The sequence below is a fragment of the Mirounga leonina genome, unplaced genomic scaffold (genome assembly GCF_011800145.1).
Source record: "Mirounga leonina isolate KUSES-001 unplaced genomic scaffold, KU_Mleo_1.0 Mir_173, whole genome shotgun sequence".
Taxonomy (NCBI): Eukaryota; Metazoa; Chordata; class Mammalia; order Carnivora; family Phocidae; genus Mirounga; species Mirounga leonina.
The window spans coordinates 67,513,830-67,533,226 of NW_023270447.1; the positions used below are offsets into that span (position 1 = coordinate 67,513,830).

Consider the following 19,397-nt stretch of genomic DNA (forward strand, 5'->3'; position numbering starts at 1 on the left):
GGATCATGACCTGAGCCGAAGGCAGACGCCCCACTGCCAGTGGAATTAAAGAAAATATTATCTTCCTTCCGTGATTTATGTTTGTAAATTACTAGTCTATACACACGCATGTACACAGTCAAACTTCTTTTCTTTTTGAACAAAGAGTGCACTAACCTAAGCCTATTCCGAAGTTTATACTGCTAAAACAAACCTGTAACTCCGGCGAGGTTCCAAAATGAAATCAGTAAGATTGTGTGTGTGAAATCGGTAAGATTTTATTTCTCTAATTTAATTGGCCCAGCGCAAGGTAGAGTAGGTAGTAGGTACAAGTAATTTATGCTTTTGAACCGGAGAACATCTGTTCTTTCCGGGCAAGAATACCGGCAGGCAGCTCTTGGGGGTAATCAAGAAAGAAAAGGGTCCTCTAACATCTCTCCCCAGGAGCTGATAGGGCCTTGGCTATCAGGGAAAATTGCTCTGGCGAACCCATTCAAATTTCTCACAGCAAATCACAGTGGCCTACAGCCAACTCCTTTTCCGCTCATTGGCCTACTGGCAACTTCAGCGCCCCCCAGGCCTCCCTCCTCTCATCCGGAAGCCAATCGGAAAGATTAGCGCTCCGTAACTTAGTGTCATCAAGTACCGTACTTGCAATTGGCTATTGGAGCTACCGATCGAGAGGTAGGCGGGGCCATGCCAGCTGGCCTATATAAGAGGAGGACAAAGGCGGCGCGCCGCCTGTGTCATCCGCCATCTTGTGTGAAGCAAGGTGGCCTCCACGTTCCCTGAGCGTCTTCTCCGGTTCTGCCTCGACCGCCCCTTGATCACAGACATGTCTCGGGACCGGTTCCGGAGCCGTGGCGGTGGCGGTGGCGGCTTCCACCGGCGCGGAGGAGGCGGTGGCCGCGGCGGCCTCCACGACTTCCGCTCCCCGCCACCCGGCATGGGCCTCAATCAGAACCGCGGACCCATGGGTCCCGGCCCGGGCCAGGGTGGCCCCAAGCCCCCGATCCCGCCACCGCCTCCCCACCAGCAACAGCAGCAGCCACCGCCGCAGCAGCCGCCACCACAGCAGCCGCCGCCGCCGCTTCAGCCGCCACCACATCAGCCGCCGCATCAGCAGCCTCCGCCGCCACAGGACTCGTCCAAGCCCGTCGTTCCTCAGGGACCCGGCCCGGCTCCCGGAGTGGGCAGCGCTCCGCCGGCCTCCGGCTCGGCACCGCCTGCTACTCCTCCGACCTCCGGCGCCCCTACGGGGCCTGGCCCCACCCCGACCCCGCCGCCCGCTGTCACCTCGGCGCCCCCCGGGGCGCCCCCGCCGGCGCCGCCGAGCAGCGGGGTCCCCACCACCCCGCCTCAGGCCGGGGGCCCGCCACCTCCCCCCGCAGGGGGCCCGGGCCCCGGGCCTAAGCAGGGCCCAGGACCCGGAGGCCCGAAAGGCGGCAAAATGCCAGGCGGGCCGAAGCCCGGCGGCGGCCCGGGCCTAAGCACTCCTGGCGGCCACCCCAAGCCGCCGCACCGAGGCGGCGGGGAGCCCCGCGGAGGCCGGCAGCACCACCCGCCCTACCACCAGCAGCACCACCAGGGGCCCCCACCCGGCGGGCCCGGCGGCCGCAGCGAGGAGAAGATCTCCGACTCAGAGGTGAGTGTCTCCCGGAGCTACGCGTCGGTTTCCCTAAGATGGCGGCGGCCCCCTCCTCCTTCCTTTCCCAGCCTCCATTTTGTCGGAGACCGGAAAAGGCGCGTGCGCGCGGGCGGTGGAGGGCGGGGCCGCTGCCGGAGCGAGGGGCCGACGGCGTGGGTTCGCTCGCTGGCCCCGGGCTAGGCCGGCCTGGCGGAGGACCGAGGGAGGGTGGCCCGAGGAGGCAGCGATGAGAAGCTGTGCTGGGCCCTGTTAAAGCTAGCGGATCTTGGGAACGAGAGCAGAGCGTGAATTGTAGGGTTGGGGAGGTCGGGGGAGTTCCGGCCTTAAAGCGCAGGCACAGGTCGTGCGGGTGACAGCAGGTTTTTGATCACTTTTTTTTTAAAGATTTTATTTACTTATTTGACAGAGAAAGACACAGCGAGAGAGGGAACACAAGCAGGGGGAGCGGGGGAGGGAGAAGCAGGCTTCCCGCGGAGCAGGGAACCCGATGCGGGGCTCGATCCCAGGATCACGACCTGAGCCGAAGGCAGACGCTTAACGACTGAGCCACCCGGGCGCCCCTCTTTTTTCATTTAATACTTGATCACCATTTCAACTTAATGTCTGCTACGATTTAGGTTTGTCAGGGACACTCAACATAGACAGCTGATGAGGTTGCTTGTGTTGAGTCGAGTCTAGAGAGGGCTGTAGGTCTATTCTCGAGTGTTCTGGATGGTTTGGGCTGTTTGATGTTTGGATGGTTACTAAGTTGGAAATACGACAAATACAGAATCTTGACTTTAAATGGAACAGAAGAGCAACCCGATTGGTGGTATTAACCCAGTCTGGGAACAGCGAACACTGTTAAACTGGATTTTTCTACTTGCTAAGGTCACTGGTTTCTGAAAATTTCCTTCCTTTTTCATTAGGGGTTTAAAGCCAACTTGTCTCTCTTGAGGAGGCCTGGAGAGAAAACTTACACTCAGCGTTGTCGGTTGTTTGTTGGGAATCTACCTGCTGATATCACAGAGGATGAATTCAAAAGACTATTTGCTAAATATGGAGAACCAGGAGAAGTTTTTATCAACAAAGGCAAAGGATTTGGGTTTATTAAACTTGTGAGTTTTTTTTTTTTTTTAATGTGGATTTAGAGGGTTTTTTTTCTTGTTTTTCACTATTACAAACTCTGGTGTTCAAACCAACAGCAATAAGTTGGTCTTTAAATAATTTTCACCATTTTTACAAAAAAGATGCCATGTTGTGAATAATTGATACTAAGAAAAGAGAGGAGTGGGTGGGTAAGACCTTTACCTACCCTGGGTGGTGTCAGGGAGGGCTGCCTGAAGATACTTGAACTGAGCTGGAGGAAGAAAGGGAGTGGGAGTTAGGCTTTTGACAGTTTTAGAGTGGGCACTAACCAGCGTTGAGCTTATATTAACATGAGTGTGTCTGATACTTTCAGGAATCTAGGGCATTGGCTGAAATTGCCAAAGCTGAACTTGATGATACACCCATGAGAGGTAGACAGCTTCGGGTTCGCTTTGCCACACATGCTGCTGCCCTCTCCGTTCGAAATCTTTCACCTTATGTTTCCAATGAACTGTTGGAAGAAGCCTTTAGCCAATTTGGTCCTATTGAAAGGGCTGTTGTAATTGTGGATGATCGTGGAAGATCTACAGGGAAAGGCATTGTGGAATTTGCTTCTAAACCAGCAGCAAGAAAAGCCTTTGAAAGATGCAGCGAAGGTGTTTTCTTACTGACAACGTAAGTTCATATGCTTATCCTACTTTTAATTTATTAACTTGGATGAAGAAGTTGGGATAAAACCGAAACCAGTTAAGATGGAACCATTTTTGTTATTAGAACTCCTCGTCCAGTCATTGTGGAACCACTTGAACAATTAGATGATGAAGATGGCCTTCCTGAAAAACTTGCACAGAAGAATCCAATGTATCAAAAGTAAGATTGATTTAATCTAAGCATTTTTTTTTTTTTTCAAAGATTTTATTTATTTGACAGACACAGCGAGAGAGGGAACACAAGCAGAGGGAGTGGGAGAGGGAGAGGGAGAAGCAGGAGCAGGCTCCCCGCGGAGCAGGGAGCCTGATGGCAGGGCTCGATCCTAGGACACTGGGATCATGACCTGAGCCGAAGGCAGACGTTTAACCCACTGAGCCACCCAGGCCCCCCTAATCTAAATAAGCATTTTTTAATTGTAAATGAGAACTTGTAATAATTTTTCAATTTTGCTTAGAGAATACAAAAATCTTTGAAATGCATGTGCTTGAGAGAAATCTAAGGCTCAGGAAGTTTATAGAGGTTTTGAAGTAGAGATACTCAAATGCTTAATGTTTGTTGCTGAGATAGGTACATTTTATATGTAGTTTTGTCCTTAAAAACAATGGTGTGATGAATAGGTATCTTTTTAAGGATTGAAAAAAAATACTCGAATAGGAATTCGGTTAGAGGAAATAAAATTAGGAAATGGGGACGGTAGGATTTATCTCCAGTGTCCTATATTCTCTATTACTGCATCATTCTGGGACCTATTATTTTTATATTTTTTATTATTTTGTAAAGATTTATTTGTTAGAGGCGAGTGCGCGTGGGGTGTGGAGGGAGAGAATCTCAAGTAGACTCCCTGCCAAGGCAGGGCTCAATCATGACCTGAGCCAAAATCAAGTCAGACTGACTGAGCCACCCAGGCACACCTGGAACATGTCATTTTTTTTTTTTTTTAAGATTTTATTTATCTGACAGAACAAGTAGGCAGAGAGACAGGCAGAGGGAGAGGGAGAAGCAGGCTCCCAGCTGAGCAGGGAGCCCGATGTGGGGCTCGATCCCAGGACCCTGGGATCATGACCTGAGCCGAAGGCAGCTGCTTAACCGGCTGAACCACCCAGGCGCCCCGGAACATGTCATTTTTGATGTAGGGCTATTTTACCTGAACCAAGGGGGCCTATACCTTTTGGCATTTCTTACATGTGATAGGCCAGGTGGGACATCTGTGTTTTTAGGGCAACCAGGTAGTATTTGTTGTGTGTGTCCCCAAATTGGTTCATGTTTAAATATTGTCAGGGAGAGAGAAACGCCTCCTCGTTTTGCCCAGCATGGCACATTTGAGTATGAATATTCTCAGCGATGGAAATCCCTGGATGAAATGGAAAAACAGCAAAGGGAACAAGTTGAAAAAAACATGAAAGATGCAAAAGACAAATTGGAAAGTGAAATGGAAGATGCCTATCATGAGCATCAGGCAAATCTTTTGCGTCAAGGTAAAAGACCCTCTGTAAATTTCCCCGATAGGATCAGTTGCTTTTTGAATTTTTTAGAACCCCATTAATGTGAATTCAAAACAATTTTCTAATGTTCAGATCTGATGAGACGCCAGGAAGAATTAAGACGCATGGAAGAACTTCACAATCAAGAAATGCAGAAACGTAAAGAGATGCAACTAAGGTAAAATTTTTGTTAAGCTAATTAGCCTTTGCTTCTGGGTTAACATTTAGAGGAAAAGATAGACCTAAATTTGGCAGGTGAGTGTGATGGAGTGCAGAGAGGTTAAATACTACTGTGACAGTGTTGGTTTAACACAAAGTTGGAGTGTAAGGTTTTGATTAATGACGCCTGTTTTTGTTGCCAGAATGCTTCTAAGTCTAATCTGCGCTCTCTCCAGACCTTCATGTGTGTTTGCTGTAACCTAGACTTGTAAAGTTATGAGGCAAACTACTAGCTTTCTTCAAATTGGCTTTTAAAAGATATGGATGGCACTTTAGTTTATATGCTTGATGAATATTTCTAGGCAAGAAGAAGAACGACGTAGAAGGGAAGAAGAGATGATGATTCGTCAGCGTGAAATGGAAGAGCAAATGAGACGCCAAAGAGAGGAAAGTTATAGCCGGATGGGCTACATGGATCCAGTAAGTAAAATTCTTTTGAAATGTAATTGGAGTTGTCTACAAAATTTGTAGGTACTAAAATGAAATTTTACTCAAATAATGACCTTTCACTTCACTGCTGTTCTTTTTACAAGTGTGTCATTATCATGATTAATTCGCTTTGTTTTATTTTCTTGGCGGGGCCTAAAGATTTCATTAGTTGGGAAGAAGCTTTACGGGTTTTCTGATAACTGAGTCTCACCAACTGTTTTTAGAATATTGGTTCTGAATGTAGTCTTAACCTTTTTTTAAGTTTTGGAAATTTCTGTCTTCTCAAGAATTCTTAGTAGAGGTATAGTACAGGTGTATGAAAGGGGTTTTTTTTCTTGCAGAGAGAAAGAGACATGAGAATGGGTGGTGGAGGAGCAATGAACATGGGAGGTAAGCCTGAAGATCAAATTAGCAATACCATTAGAGAGCAATGTTTTGGTTGAGTTGTAACCAGCATTTTTGTTTCCTAGATCCCTATGGTTCAGGAGGCCAGAAATTTCCACCTCTAGGTGGTGGTGGTGGCATAGGTTATGAAGCTAATCCTGGAGTCCCACCAGCAACCATGAGTGGTTCCATGATGGGAAGCGACATGGTAATGTATCCTGTATGACGTAGTACAAAGGAAATTCTCATTTTTCACAACTTACGTGTGTGTGTTTTGTTTTTTGTTTTTGTTTTTGTTTTTTTAAGTAGGTAACTGGACCTCTTTTTAGTTCCCTTATCATGTAAATCATAATATTGAGGAATACTTTGGCAACATAGAAGAACTCAGTGTGCGGTAACCTAAACAAACGGTTGCCAACAAGAAGTCAATGCTGTCAGTAGTATGTTGGAGTTCTCTTTGGCAATAAGTAGACATAGGTGCTTTCCATTATATTGCTTGTGTACTTTTGCACTCTAGCACATGGCAAATCCAAATTCTAAATGTTAGATGATGTATCTGATTATTCTACATACAAGTAAGAGTAATCAAATGGCAAACTGTCATTCATTAAGCTGATATTTGCCATAAGTATGAATCAGACTTGTAGTTTATAGTTTTAGGCATGTTTTAGTGATGTGTAGGACTTTGACCTATATTTGGTGTGGTTTCTACCCATGAAAAGGGAGTTGTTTACTGTTTTGACTCGTCGTTTCCCACTTGTTGGGCCTGTCAATAGGTGCACCTTCTAAAATAAACTGACATCTCTATTTTGCTACAGGATAGCAAAAATGAGTGACAATTTTAAGCATACTAGTTGTGTGCATTTGATCTGAACCTTCTTGATGCTTTCATATTTTAACTGTACAGATAGCCTATCAGGATGCTTTAAAACCACCAAGTGGATTGGTCTAAGTGGCTGTGTTAGGGCTTTACAAATCCGTAGGAAAATTGAATATTGGATTAAGAGGTGGGTTTAGAGAAGAGTGCATTTTCACAACTGAACTAAATCTGAATTGGTTCACCTGCAGGCTTTTGGCAAAGGAGGGAAGCTGCAGCACGTAGCCCGTTAGATTCATTTTACATATAGGAGTATAAGGATTTAGTATGGGGCCTCATCTATTTAAAATCTACTTAAGGCTTTTTGAGAATTAGGATCATAAATAGCTGGTTGGGTTAAAACATAGTGTTACTAGCTTTCTTTAAATTAAATTTTAAAAATACTGTGGGTAACATTTTGGTTTATATGCTTTCTAAAAGGTAGATTGTAGGTTTGTATCAAATTTATAAAATCTAATTTGACGTGATGTTCCCACAATTAAGGTTCTTTGTATGTCCCATGTAACAGGTAGGGTTCTAAGATGTTGTAATAACATAATCGTGAAACCCCAAAATTTTCTTAGAGCTTTTGCGATATATAGCATAATGCGCTAAAACCCTGAGATTTTTAGGATTTTGAGAAATAGTTTAAAGGATTGAGATTTAGTTTTTTAAGTAGCCCTGTACTATTTAATAGGAAACATGTTGGAACTATGTATAGGAACAGTTAAACCCTGATGCATTCCCCCCCCCCCCCATTTTTGGAGTGATGCTCTCAGTAACTTACTTTGAGTGGAATTTGAAAGATAATTGAGGCTTCTGTGCTTTGCAAATCTATAGGGTTTTTCTGTTGGGGGAATATAGGTTTCTCAGATTAGAAGTACTTAAAACTAGGTGGAATAGTGAAATCCTGCTTTATTGCAGTTACCGAAGCTTGGTGTTTAGGCTGTTTGGGAGATAGCCAAAACATGGAATCATAGCTAACCAGTGGACTTTCAAAGACCGGAAGGAAAAGCTGGGCCGGTGTGGGGGTGGGCTGTATATTCAGTCAATTTGCAACAGTATTGGCTATTACTGTGAACATAATTGTCTCTGGTTATATAGTGATGGTTCTGAAGGTCGTATACCTGTGAGAATATGGCAACACTTTTTTAATGAAGTAACTGTGCCGGTTAAGTGACTAAATCTGCTAGTCTTTTATGCTTTTTCTTTTTGTAGTCTGGTAGCATTTTATTAAAACTTTGAACCTTTTAAGGTTTCTGCAACTTAGCAGATGTGTCTTAAGATCTTGAAAAGCACAAGGTTTCTTATGCAGCTCATGCCACTAACTGGTGAGTAGGTCTTTGTCACTTCATTGAGTGCATTGAATCTGTCTGGTTGGGCTTGTTAGGCTTACTTGGAAATTAAATTTCCTGTTCAGACTTTGAAAGTGAGAAGTTTGCAAGCTTTTCCAGTGGGTTAATCTGATGTGAAATTTCTTAAAACTCATTTTGGAATGGGTTTTCACATCTGCACTAATTCTTAAATTTTTTAGCACTACAGGGAAGACCTATTCTTTGAAACAGGTGTATGAGAATGGCTCAAGTGGGAACATACCACAAGGCATGTATTATCGTAAACTAATTTTCAAATTACCCTTTTTTCCTTTCTATGTTCCCGGTACCTGTGGATCGACTCATTGGTGATTGTATCGACGAACGTTGACTACGGAACCTTCTAAAATAATTACTTAACACACATGGACATCAACTACATATAATGAACTGTTAATTACTGTTCCAATAGCGTACTGAGCGCTTTGGGCAGGGAGGTGCGGGACCTGTGGGTGGACAGGGTCCTAGAGGAATGGGGCCTGGAACTCCAGCAGGATATGGTAGAGGGAGAGAAGAGTATGAAGGCCCAAACAAAAAGCCCCGATTTTAGATGTGATATCTAGGTTTTCATTCCAGTTTGTTTTTGTCTTTTCTTGTTTAGATACCAATCTTTTAAATTCTTGCATTTTAGTAAGAAAGCTACCTTTTTATGGATGTTAGCAGTTTATTGACCTAATATTTGTAAATGGTCTGTTTGGGCAGGTAAAATTATGTAATGCAGTGTTTCAAACAGGGGAATTTTTTTCCTTTTTTTTCCTTTTTTTTTTTTAACTGTATAATGTCCCTCAAGTTATGGCAGTGTACCTTGTGCCACTGAATTTCCAAAGTGTACCCATTTTTTTTTTACTGTGCTTCAAATAAATAGAAAAAATAGTCACAATATTGATCTTCAACTTCGCCATTCATGCTTCTATGCACATTAGGCTAGGAATTCCACTTTGAAAGCATGAGCGTGTCTAGGCCTTCGAGTGGCACATGCCATCTCTGGGAAACGGATCTGTAGGCTAAGTATTGCTTTCTACAAATAAGTACCCCTTGTTTTAAAAAGAAGAAATGCATATTGAAGTAGTTTCATGATTTGATTTGTTTGGCATTAGAGGAAGCAAGCTGGTGCTAAGTGTTTTTAAATGGTTATGTAAGCAAGCTGAACTGTAAATCTTCCTTCAGGAATGTGTATTAAGATTATGGAATGGGTGAAAGACTATTGGTAGGGGGAGAAAGTGGGTATGACTAAATGGCTCTTTATGGCCCTATGATCTATCCTTTCCTTGAAAGTTTCTGAAGAAAAAGTGGAAAGCTCATTCTGTTGCATTCCTCCATTCTTGTTTTTAAAAGAACAAGTCCCAAGCCCTACAAATGGCTTGTATTGAACTTTCACGTTTGAATTAAAGATTGTTAAACATGAAGCCTTTTCATGTATTACTTCAAGCGATTTATGAAGATGGGGTTTAGTTTGAAAAATGCAACTCGAAAGTAAGAAGCGTAGTAACCATAAAGTAGGTTTAGCTATGTATGCATTTGTACTCTGTAACTTTTATATCTCCTTGTGCTACTGCTGGTGGGCAAAATCTGTAGGACTATAAAAATCTACTTGTTCTCTTGTCTAAGTAAACTAGTGGTGACTGTTAATGACAAATAGGGTTGCAGATAACGATTCTTACTGTAAAATATTTGTTAACTTGTGTTTCCATAGTTTACTTTCGATGTAGCACTAAATCTGGAGAGAGTTGCTTATGCTACACAGTACAAATAGCCCTTCCTCCCATCATAAAGTGTTGGAGTGTTTCGATGGTGTTGTCAGTTGATTGTCAACTTCATTGAATCTCCTTCCATTAGGATAAGACATTTTGACTTAATATTCAAGTAGATTTAGTTACTGTTGTCTCCTAGTACAACGGGAACCTGTTTTCCCAGTGCATATCTGTTAGCAGAGGAACAACTTCCTAAAATTAGGTAAAGTAATTGAATGGTTTGGCTTTGTTCTTAGTTATGTTTCCATTCAAATTTGTACATTACAGAACTCTTACTATGGAATGTGTCTTCCTCCTTTTCACCTCTGTTCTTGGTGCTAATTGGCAAAAGTAAAATTCTAAATCAAATCTTGGTTAAAATGCTGGTTTAGTATTGTGCCTGAGTACAAAGGGAAACCTATTGTTGAAACAATTGAGCACTTTCTGCATAGGAAACTGGATAATACTAAAAGTAAAACACTAGTGGAGTATAAAGGCATGTCACCCAGTTATGGTGGTGTGACTGACAGGTACATGGTGTGCTAATTAAGGAAGAGAATCTCCTTAGAAAATGCTCATTATTTCTTCACCAAGACACTTTGAAATCGGTAGTAGTTCTACCATAATTCTATCAATGAGGAAGTTTTGTCCTAAGTCATCAACTGGTGATATGTATGAGGTTTTCTGTATGGAAACAAGGGTCTGGATTTGAAAGGAATCCATTACAAGTTGATTGAATTGTATGGTAGGGACTCCACTAATCATAAAATAAGGGGTGTTCATGGGACACCCACAGAGGGTGAACTTGAATGTGTGTGGGCGGGGGCTGGTGGGGAAGTGGGAAAATCTGCCTATAAAATTAATGTTTCAGTTTATTTTTCAGATTACATGCCTTTCTTTATAAGGGATGCTGGCACAGACCCCTAAAATAAGCTTTTGTTAGTACTGTACCTTTGAAGAGTGGTGAAGGATGCTAATGGATAATCTCCTGAAAGTTGTGGCTTTGATAGCCTTACTGTGGGCTGTAGAAGTGCTAAACGTTGTTGAGCAGATAATGTTGCTTAGTTTCAACTAAGTTTTGCCTTTCATCACTGAAACAGCAGTGTACCAAGGGTTGTAAGATACTCAAATAGACTTTCAATAAGTCTTGCAATGCATATGATAGTCTTTAGACTAATGTGAATTTAAATCATCTTAAAAAGGAATTTCCTAAAAGCTGATAATGAAATGTGGGGTGGGAAAGGGAATGTAGTACTTTTGAAGTATTTTAGCCATTTTTCTCACTTAAAGAAACCACCTGCCCCCATTTCCTCTTCTCCACTTTCTCTCATAATTTTAAGAGGAACACTGATCCGTTTTAAGCTTATTACTCCTAATCTTTAAAAACTGCGTTCTCTAAGAGACCCTAGTGTATTTAATTAGGAACTTTATAAGATTAACCCAATGGCTCACATTCAGTGAAACCATAATCCTCTTGGCTTAGAACACTAATTAAACTCCTAAAGAAGTACTATAAACCCCACCACTCTTTTATGTATAGATGTATTATATCACTAATATAAACATAATAATTTGGGAAATTGTAACGTTACGCCTGTGCAATTTTTTATGAGTGGCATATTATGGCAGACAAAAATTTAGATTCTTGGCTTTTCTTGGGCAAGCCACTATGTTGTGGCGGAATGTTTTCTGGTGTTCTTGGACTGCAATTGTGCACTATTAAAGTAGTGGCCTGCTACATAACTGCATTTAGCCAGCATTTCTGCAGTGCGTAACTGTGAGGAACGTAGTACCGCAAATGGCAATGGACATTAGGACCCGGATGTAGTATTCCTGCTTGCTCCAAGATTCTCATTGCCGACTGCATACAGGTAGGTAACAAGCAATATAATCTAACTTGGTGACTTGCTATGTACTTTTATTCCGTGGGCATTCTGACATCACACTTCTGACAATGAAATTACAGTGCAGCACCTAACACTTGTATGGTAAAGCTAGTTTCTATCAAAAGTGCGTGGGTTTGGGTTTAGAGCTGTAATTTGTCAGGCAGAATTCAGTGCTGTTGCAGTTCTCAGATAAAAAGTGCAAACTTGATTCTTTGGTATGTCTGATTCAGTTGCGTGGTTTCCTTTAGTTGCATTGTAACTGAAGAGAACCTGGAGCACGTCAGTGGTGTGGGGGAGAGGGAGTCAAACCATACTTGGGAGGTAGAGCGCTTTTAGCATCTTCACACGGACTGTATAGCCTGCGATACTGAGTCTCTGTTGGAGCAAACTGACCTCATAGGTCAGGAATATCGAATTCAGAATGCAATCTTGGTAATTATTCTGCAAGTTGAGTGAATTAAGACTAAAAGTACAGTTTTTTTGGTAATGTGATTTAAATTTTTTTTTTTAAATGGGCTTCATGGGAATACCTTTGTTACTAACGTGGGCTTAGGCGGGAATCTAATGTGTATAGTACAAGTTACGTGACTTGTCTAAATATGTCTATGCTCTAAACCTGGGGGAAAGTGGTGTGGCATGTTGACTTGCCTGCAGTTGCAGACATGTTGGGAATTGTTTCCCAATCCTAAGACTTCGTCGTATTCTGTAGGATAACTGCAAATGTTCAGAGTAGCTTTTCGAATTTGGTTCCCTTATTAGCTTTAGGGATGTGATGTTATATAATCCAAAATGTTCACCAAAAAAAAAAAAAAAACAACTTCAGAATCACCTTCTTTTGTTACTTAGGACTTAAGCTTTGTAAGCTTTGCATCGACTGTTGTTCCAGACCTCAATTCAACTTAACTTTGGTCTCCCGAGCTGGTTTTTAGCTAGTATGCATGAGAAACAGCTTTCATGTATAATGCTTTCTGCTCTGTAACTGGAAAGTTCGGTTTACTTTGCATAAATGCCGGTGAAAACTCTTCATGACTATGAGAATTTTCTTCCATTGTATCAAGAAAAATGGCTTGCTCTTTGGCAAGCAATTCACAAGGTGGGGACAAATTGGTACTTTAATAATGTAGTCTGTTCAAGCAAATACCTTGACTCTCCTGTTAGGTAAAAAAGCAAATGGTGACTAGTTCAGCTCTATATTAATAATACAATGCAGTGCAAACATAATGCTCAGTATTAGTGACAAGAGAATGTCGCTAAATTGACATACAACCCTGATGGGGTTTTCCTGTGGCATAATTCATTAAATCGGTGGCCAATGCTTGCTACCGTGATTTAGTGATTCGAGTGCTTAGAAATAAAAGCTCAGTTTTATTTCTTAACAGCCAATAACAATTTTGAGAGAATGTACTTGTTATATAATCTGTGGACTTGAGGAACATCACTGGGGAGGGGGGTTAATTTTGCTTCATTTCTGCTTATTTCAAGATGAATAGGTTTTTGCACTTTCAAATGAGAAACCTGTGACTTAAGTCGATTCTTACTAGTTTCGATTTGTATGTAGCTATAATTTGTGAATCTTAGTGTAGAGGATCTTAAAATCACTCACTCAAAAAGCTGGGAATAAATGGGTTGCAGTAACAACACTATACCGAGGTGCTTGCATTGTATTTCATAGTCTTTTCTTGTTACAAACCAAAATTATTCTTTTTAATGAGAATGGTCTAAGGTTCAGAGGTGTGATGCCAGAATGCGTTTTCGTACTGTTAGGCCCTTGGAACAGATACCGGTGCTTTCTGAAAGATGAAAGAAATGGAATGGGTGCTCTTCACACAAGGTTGCAAAACCTACAAAGAATGCATAATAGTCTCATTTTTCCCCAAGAAAAGAGATGCGTGTGACTAGTTTTGGACTTTTAACCTTAATGGGGGTTGCATGTCTCCTATTGTTAATCATTGTCAGCTGCAGTGACATGATCCACAGTCCTGCATTTACTGCCTTTCCCTTAATGATTTTGGACAGGTTTGAGAGAGCCAGGATGTTTGTTCTGGGCCTTTATTTGGTTTTGGCTTTTGCTGATAATGTTTCAGTGTTCTCTGTCAGCTAGTGCAGTTCTCAAATGGCTGCCTATTAGGGAAAGAATTCTGAGGATTTGACTGCTCCTAATCATCTGTCATTGCTGCTAGATAATGATTGGCAATTTTTAAGACTCAACTGTGGAAATCTCACAGTTGGTAAACCATCAACCATAAAAATGTTGCTTTTGAACACCAGTGCTGAAAAGATTTTATTTGGAGGGTGAAGAGGGGGCTGGTGGATGCAGGATAGGATAATCTGGAGAATGGGGGAGAATGCAAAACGATATAGTATCCCTTATGGATGGTACATGTGCAACAGGGAGCTCTTTTTTTTATCCCCTTGGCGCAGTAACTGATGATCAGGGAGGAAGAAAAACCTGGAACTTGAATTAAGGCTGATCTTTCTGGTTTTTGTGCACTGTGGCCCTGCCAGGCATATATGGTGAAGGTGAATGTCTTCTCCCTCAGAAAAACTCAGGTTCCTTGCTGTCCCGAATAAGGCCTAGCTTCCCTGCCCTAACTGAAAACTCAGTGAGGACTTGGGAGGGAAAGAACGAGGCAAATGCAGAGGATTGCAGGATAACAACTGCATTGTTGTGTACTGTGGAATGGGGAGGGCACTCCTGGAGGACTCCTGCTGCAGGTGGTCAGTCCACCTGAGAATGGAAGACATACTTGAATGGGGAGCAGGGTATGTGCTTTTATATGAAAAGAGAGCTGATGTTAAAACTCATTTGGTAAGGTAAACGTTGTCACATACCTTCACATAAGGGATAGTATATTTTGGGTTGCAGTCAAACTTGATTGTGCTCAGACTGGTGAAAATAGATAGGCTTTTGTATTTTAAATAAGATACAGTTTTTATTTGAATTGAGCTGTCTACTTTATTACTTTACATAAGAATAATTTTAGATTTCCCCCCCCCCATCAAGTTTCTTCCTGTTTTGTTTTTTTTTAATGCTGTAACTTGCCCCTAATCTTTGTCTCTGGAATTTTACTCTTTAAATTTTGAAGTTAACTAGCATTTTCAAACCTTTATACCCTTGTCTTTTATATTAACTTTCTCTTATTATTCTTTAGGTAAGAATGATTGATGTTGGCTGATACTGGAGTACACACTCAAGTAAGTTTCCTTAGAAGTCCTAACCTGTAGAAAAGTTTCGAGTGTGATTTGTTGTAACGGTTAAGGAATGTGAGTTAGCTTTGTGGGGTGAAACGTGTTTGATTTTTAAGATGTTTACTTCTCCTAAGGTAATATCATAATATCCATGTGTTTTTGAAAACAACATGTGGGGGCACCTGGGTGGCTCAGTCAGTTAAGCATCTGCCTACGGCTCAGGTCATGATCCCCTGGGGGTCCTGGGATGAAGCCCCGCATTGGGCTGTCTGCTTCTCCCTCTCCCTCTGCCCCTTACCCACTTGTGTTCTCTCGCACGCTCTCTCTCTTTCTCTCAAGTAAATAAAATCTAAGAAACCAAAAAACGTGGATGTGAGTTGGGAAGTGGGGACTATTTGTTTATTTATAAAAGTGTCAGACAATGGAAGAATCGACAAAAGGTACATGGTTGAAACTATGTTGTACACCTGAAACTAATAGAATATTGTATGTTATGTTTCAATTTTAAGAAAAGATACAGGAGGGGGGTGGGAGGATGGGTTAGCCTGGTGGTGGGTATTGAGGAGGGCACATTCTGCATGGAGCACTGGGTGTTATGCACAAACAATGAATCATGGAACACTACATCTAAAACTAATGATGTAATGTATGGGGATTAACATAAGAATAAAAAAAAGAAAAGATACAGGATTATGTAAAGAAAAACATCAAAGAAGGCTTGAATTAGTGGAGAAATGCCACATTTTCAGAACTCTAAATTCTACTTCTGACCCATTCAGAATCTCCCTTAAGATTCTTTTACTTATCCAGCAAATAGTAGAGAACAGTCCAGTCATGGGTAGGAGGAAAAATCCCAAAAGTGTGTGTGAGGAAAATTTAGAAGAATGTAACCATGGTGTATTTACCAGGTTTTTTCTAAGCAATAAACAGAGCAAAACAAAAGAAAAATACTGATTGGAACCCAGACCTGGGCCCCACAATGTGCCTCTTGTTGTTGTGAGAATAAGATGTACACACTAAAAGTTAATAAAAATGTAATACGCTATACATGTTACTGTAATAAGATTATATTTTTAATGATAGGTGGATAAGCTCTTAGTCTCGAGATGACATCATACAACGTGAGCCAAGAAGGAAAGCCACAACTTGTTAGACTGAGGAAGTATCTTAAGTAAGTTGAATGTTTCTTACTCTGTAAACTGCCTTCAGAAGAACTCTTGGGTGTTACAAGCATAACTACTTGTGTGTAAATATTTCATTTTAACTTATTCTATGTTAAAACTTCCTATGTAGGAAATACGATGTTTTTATAATACTTGAATATATCCTTTTTTTAACAGCCCTCTTGAGGTTGTAGACCTTGTTTTGTTGGTTTGACTCAAGCCTCAGAAAAACAGGGACTTAAGTTTTCTGTAGGAGTTTGTACGTCTGTTAACCTCTGTCCATAGAATTGTGCGAAAGAGGGTTTGGAAAATTGAAAGTTGCCTGTTTTTTTAGCCAAATAGTTATATGATGGGTTAATGATGTCCTAGAGTTAATGATGTCCTAGAAGGTTTGGCAATCTTAAAGCGCACCTCAACTCTGTTGTTGAAGCCGGGAAAGCAGTCGTAGACAGTATGTAAACAGATGGACAGGGCTGTGTGCCAGTAGTTTTTGTTACAAAAAGGTAGTAGGTGGACAGTAGCTTCCTGTCCGTCCCACCCCCGCCATCTAATACAAATGGATATATCAGTTAAAGGGCTGTCGTAATCATTTAAACAAGAGTAAGGTGGAAAAAGTAGAAATAGTGATAAGTAATTGACTAGATTTTAAACCTAGGGAAGGTGCCAGTTAATGGAGTGTCTTAAGAGATCTCCCTTCTCAGAGTGGTTGCTACTAAAGTTCTAGTAAATGGAAGAAGTAAACTTGAATCAACTAGCTGGTGACAAAGTCTAGTGGTAAAATCTGCATCTTAATCCTTAACTATATAGATCGTAAATACTGTTAATACCTCATTCCTTGATTAGTATTACTTTGGTGTCAGAACGTTTACTTGGTTGGTGCTAAATGATAAGTGTTTGACAACTCTGATTCTTAACATCTTTTGGAGTAATTGTTTCTTTTAATTGGCAGGATGAGGTGAACTGTGTCCAGAAAACGAATGAGGAAGAGGGCAAAGAGGAATGAGCAGCCTAATTGTTGTTAATAAAGACATTTTTAAATCAGATTGTGCTTTTATTTGTTTTTGTTTTTAAGTAGGACTTTTTGTTTTCTAAAATTTTCCTTATGTGTCATCACGTTGTTTTTAGGTGACATGGGCATAGAACATGATAATTCAGGACTCTTGGGGCTTTTTGGCAGAGCTGCTTGAACATTAATTAACTGATCAACCTGACGGCCCTTCCTAGGCCCTTGTTCTAACTAAACTGATAAAGCCGTCAGTATTTTTAAATTGCCTTTATTCTTTATAGGTTTTATTCCTAAAATCAGTATGTGACAAATAACAGCAATTAACTACATGCCCCTCCTTGATTGGGTTTCAGACATAATACCATTTTGTATCCCACTTTTGTATTTCCCAAAACAGTTGTCAGATGATGGTTAAAGGGTACTCACATTACTTCACAAAGAAGCAAAGACAGAATTACATCTTGCCAAAGAACATGTTTGGGTTACCCTGAGTAGCAATTTCTTGAAGTTAAAATAAAGTGGAATTTCGTATATAGTAAAATATGGATAGATTCTTTGAATATAAGTGTAGGGAAAAGATTGTTCTAATTGACTGTAAAATCTGCTTAATAAAGAAATTTGGAAGTAAAATCTGCTTTTCTCCCTTCACTCTAGTCATTCTCGAAACTTGACAAGAGGTTAGTCGAAGGGCTCTTTGGCACCAGCTTTGCCAGCTTTGTTCAGGAAAAGGTATGAGGCATTTATGTTTAAAAGGTAATTCTGTTGCTATGTCTCTGGGGGCCACATTACTAATAGTGCAGAATTTCAGAAAGCACTAAGTTGTTAGCTTGCCATAATAAAGTAGAGGAAGCTCAGAATTTAGAACATCTTGCTCAGTGTTACTTGAAAAAGCACAAAGGAAGAGTTGAAAGCCAAAGCAGTCACTGCTCCCATGGGATTGCCTTGAAAACTGTGTACCAGGCAGGGATGAGATCAAGACCCTCCTGTTTATTTCATGCTCCCAGCCCTGCTAACTGTGGTTGGCATTTCTTCAAGTAAGAGGCCAGCTATCCCAAATCCAGAATCTTCTCAGTTTTTTTTTAAATTTTACTACGTCAGAGACAAAGCGAGCACAAGCAGGGGGAACAGCAGGCAGAGGGAGAAAGCCTGATAACGGGGCTTGATCCCAGGACCCCGGGATCATGACCTGAGCCGAAGGCAGATGCTTAATGACTGAGCCACCCAGGTGTCCCTCAGTCTTTTTGGGGGGGGGGGGGGGTTCAATTTTGTTAACTTCTGATTGCTACCTTAGGAACTTAATGGATCTCAAGGCAAAAATCATTTGCAGTACACTGGAGTTAGGGGCATAATGGAGTCTTCACTACTGGAGTTCCAGGTGTTGAACTATTTGTCTAGCTGCATTATCTGCCAAGTCACCGAAGTTGTTTGCTTATCGATAAAACAGACACACTACTTTGTATGGTAGAAAGTAATGTACCTGGTGTTCAGCATAGTCACTGGCATGAAAGGAGCACATGGTATTTTACTAGGGGTGCCTGGGTGGCTCAGTCGTTAAAGCATCTGCCTTCGGCTCAGGTCATGATCCCAGGGTCCTGGGATCGAGCCCTGCATCGGGCTCCCCACTCTGCGGGGAGCCTGCTTCTCCCTCTCCCACTCCCCCTGCTTGTGTTTCCTCTTTTGCTGTATCTTTCTCTGTCAAATAAAATCTTAAAAAAAAATTCTGTTCATTAGTCACCAGGGTTCACAGGCAGAAAGTTAAGGATTCTTTCCCTCTATACAGTGTAATAAGGTGTGGGATAGTTCTATACTGGATAGCAAAAATAGAGGAATATGTTCATTTTGGTAAGCTTTTAGACCATGGAGTCCATGGTGGAAGATTAGTAATAGGTCCTTTGTATTGAAGGGATTGGGAGGTCTGGGAAAGTGCCCCTGGGAAAGACCATTTAATTTTGACAAGTTACTTAACCTTGTATTAAGTAGGTAGGGATTCTCAGGGCGCCTGGGTGGCTCAGTTGAAAAGTGTCTGCCTTCAGCTTAGGTCATGGTCTCAGGGTCCTGGGATCAAGCCCCGCCATTGGGCTCCCTGCTCTGCGGGAAGCCTGCTTCTCCCTCTCCCACTCCCCCTGTTTGTGTTCCCTCTCTCGCTGTCTCAAAGTCTCCAAAAAAAAAAAAAAAAAAGATTCTTAATCCTATCAGTTGTATGTTGGTAAATTGGCATTTTTAGGACTTGGCACGATGCTGGACAGATGTTATGGAGACAAGGTAGGAGGAAGGA

The 19,397-nt window shown here is 41.7% G+C and overlaps 1 protein-coding gene across 3 annotated transcripts; it reads left to right on the forward strand.

Moving 5' to 3' along the window:
* Positions 1 to 675: 675 nt before the first annotated feature.
* Positions 676 to 17,752, forward strand: SFPQ (splicing factor proline and glutamine rich). 3 transcript variants are annotated; one of them, XM_035019138.1, is made up of 13 exons: positions 676 to 1,624; positions 2,536 to 2,724; positions 3,069 to 3,370; positions 3,470 to 3,565; positions 4,685 to 4,881; positions 4,981 to 5,065; positions 5,409 to 5,526; positions 5,877 to 5,925; positions 6,006 to 6,127; positions 8,561 to 11,749; positions 14,917 to 14,959; positions 16,037 to 16,124; positions 17,066 to 17,752. In XM_035019138.1, exons 1-10 carry the CDS (start codon positions 815 to 817, stop codon positions 8,696 to 8,698), a joined length of 2,106 nt encoding a protein of 701 aa, XP_034875029.1. In that variant the 5' UTR covers positions 676 to 814; the 3' UTR covers positions 8,699 to 11,749; positions 14,917 to 14,959; positions 16,037 to 16,124; positions 17,066 to 17,752. The 3 variants fall into 3 exon arrangements, with proteins under 3 accessions (XP_034875029.1, XP_034875030.1, XP_034875028.1); XM_035019139.1 differs by lacking the exon at positions 8,561 to 11,749; XM_035019137.1 differs by having other exon boundaries at positions 8,561 to 14,959; positions 17,066 to 17,159.
* Positions 17,753 to 19,397: the final 1,645 nt, after the last annotated feature.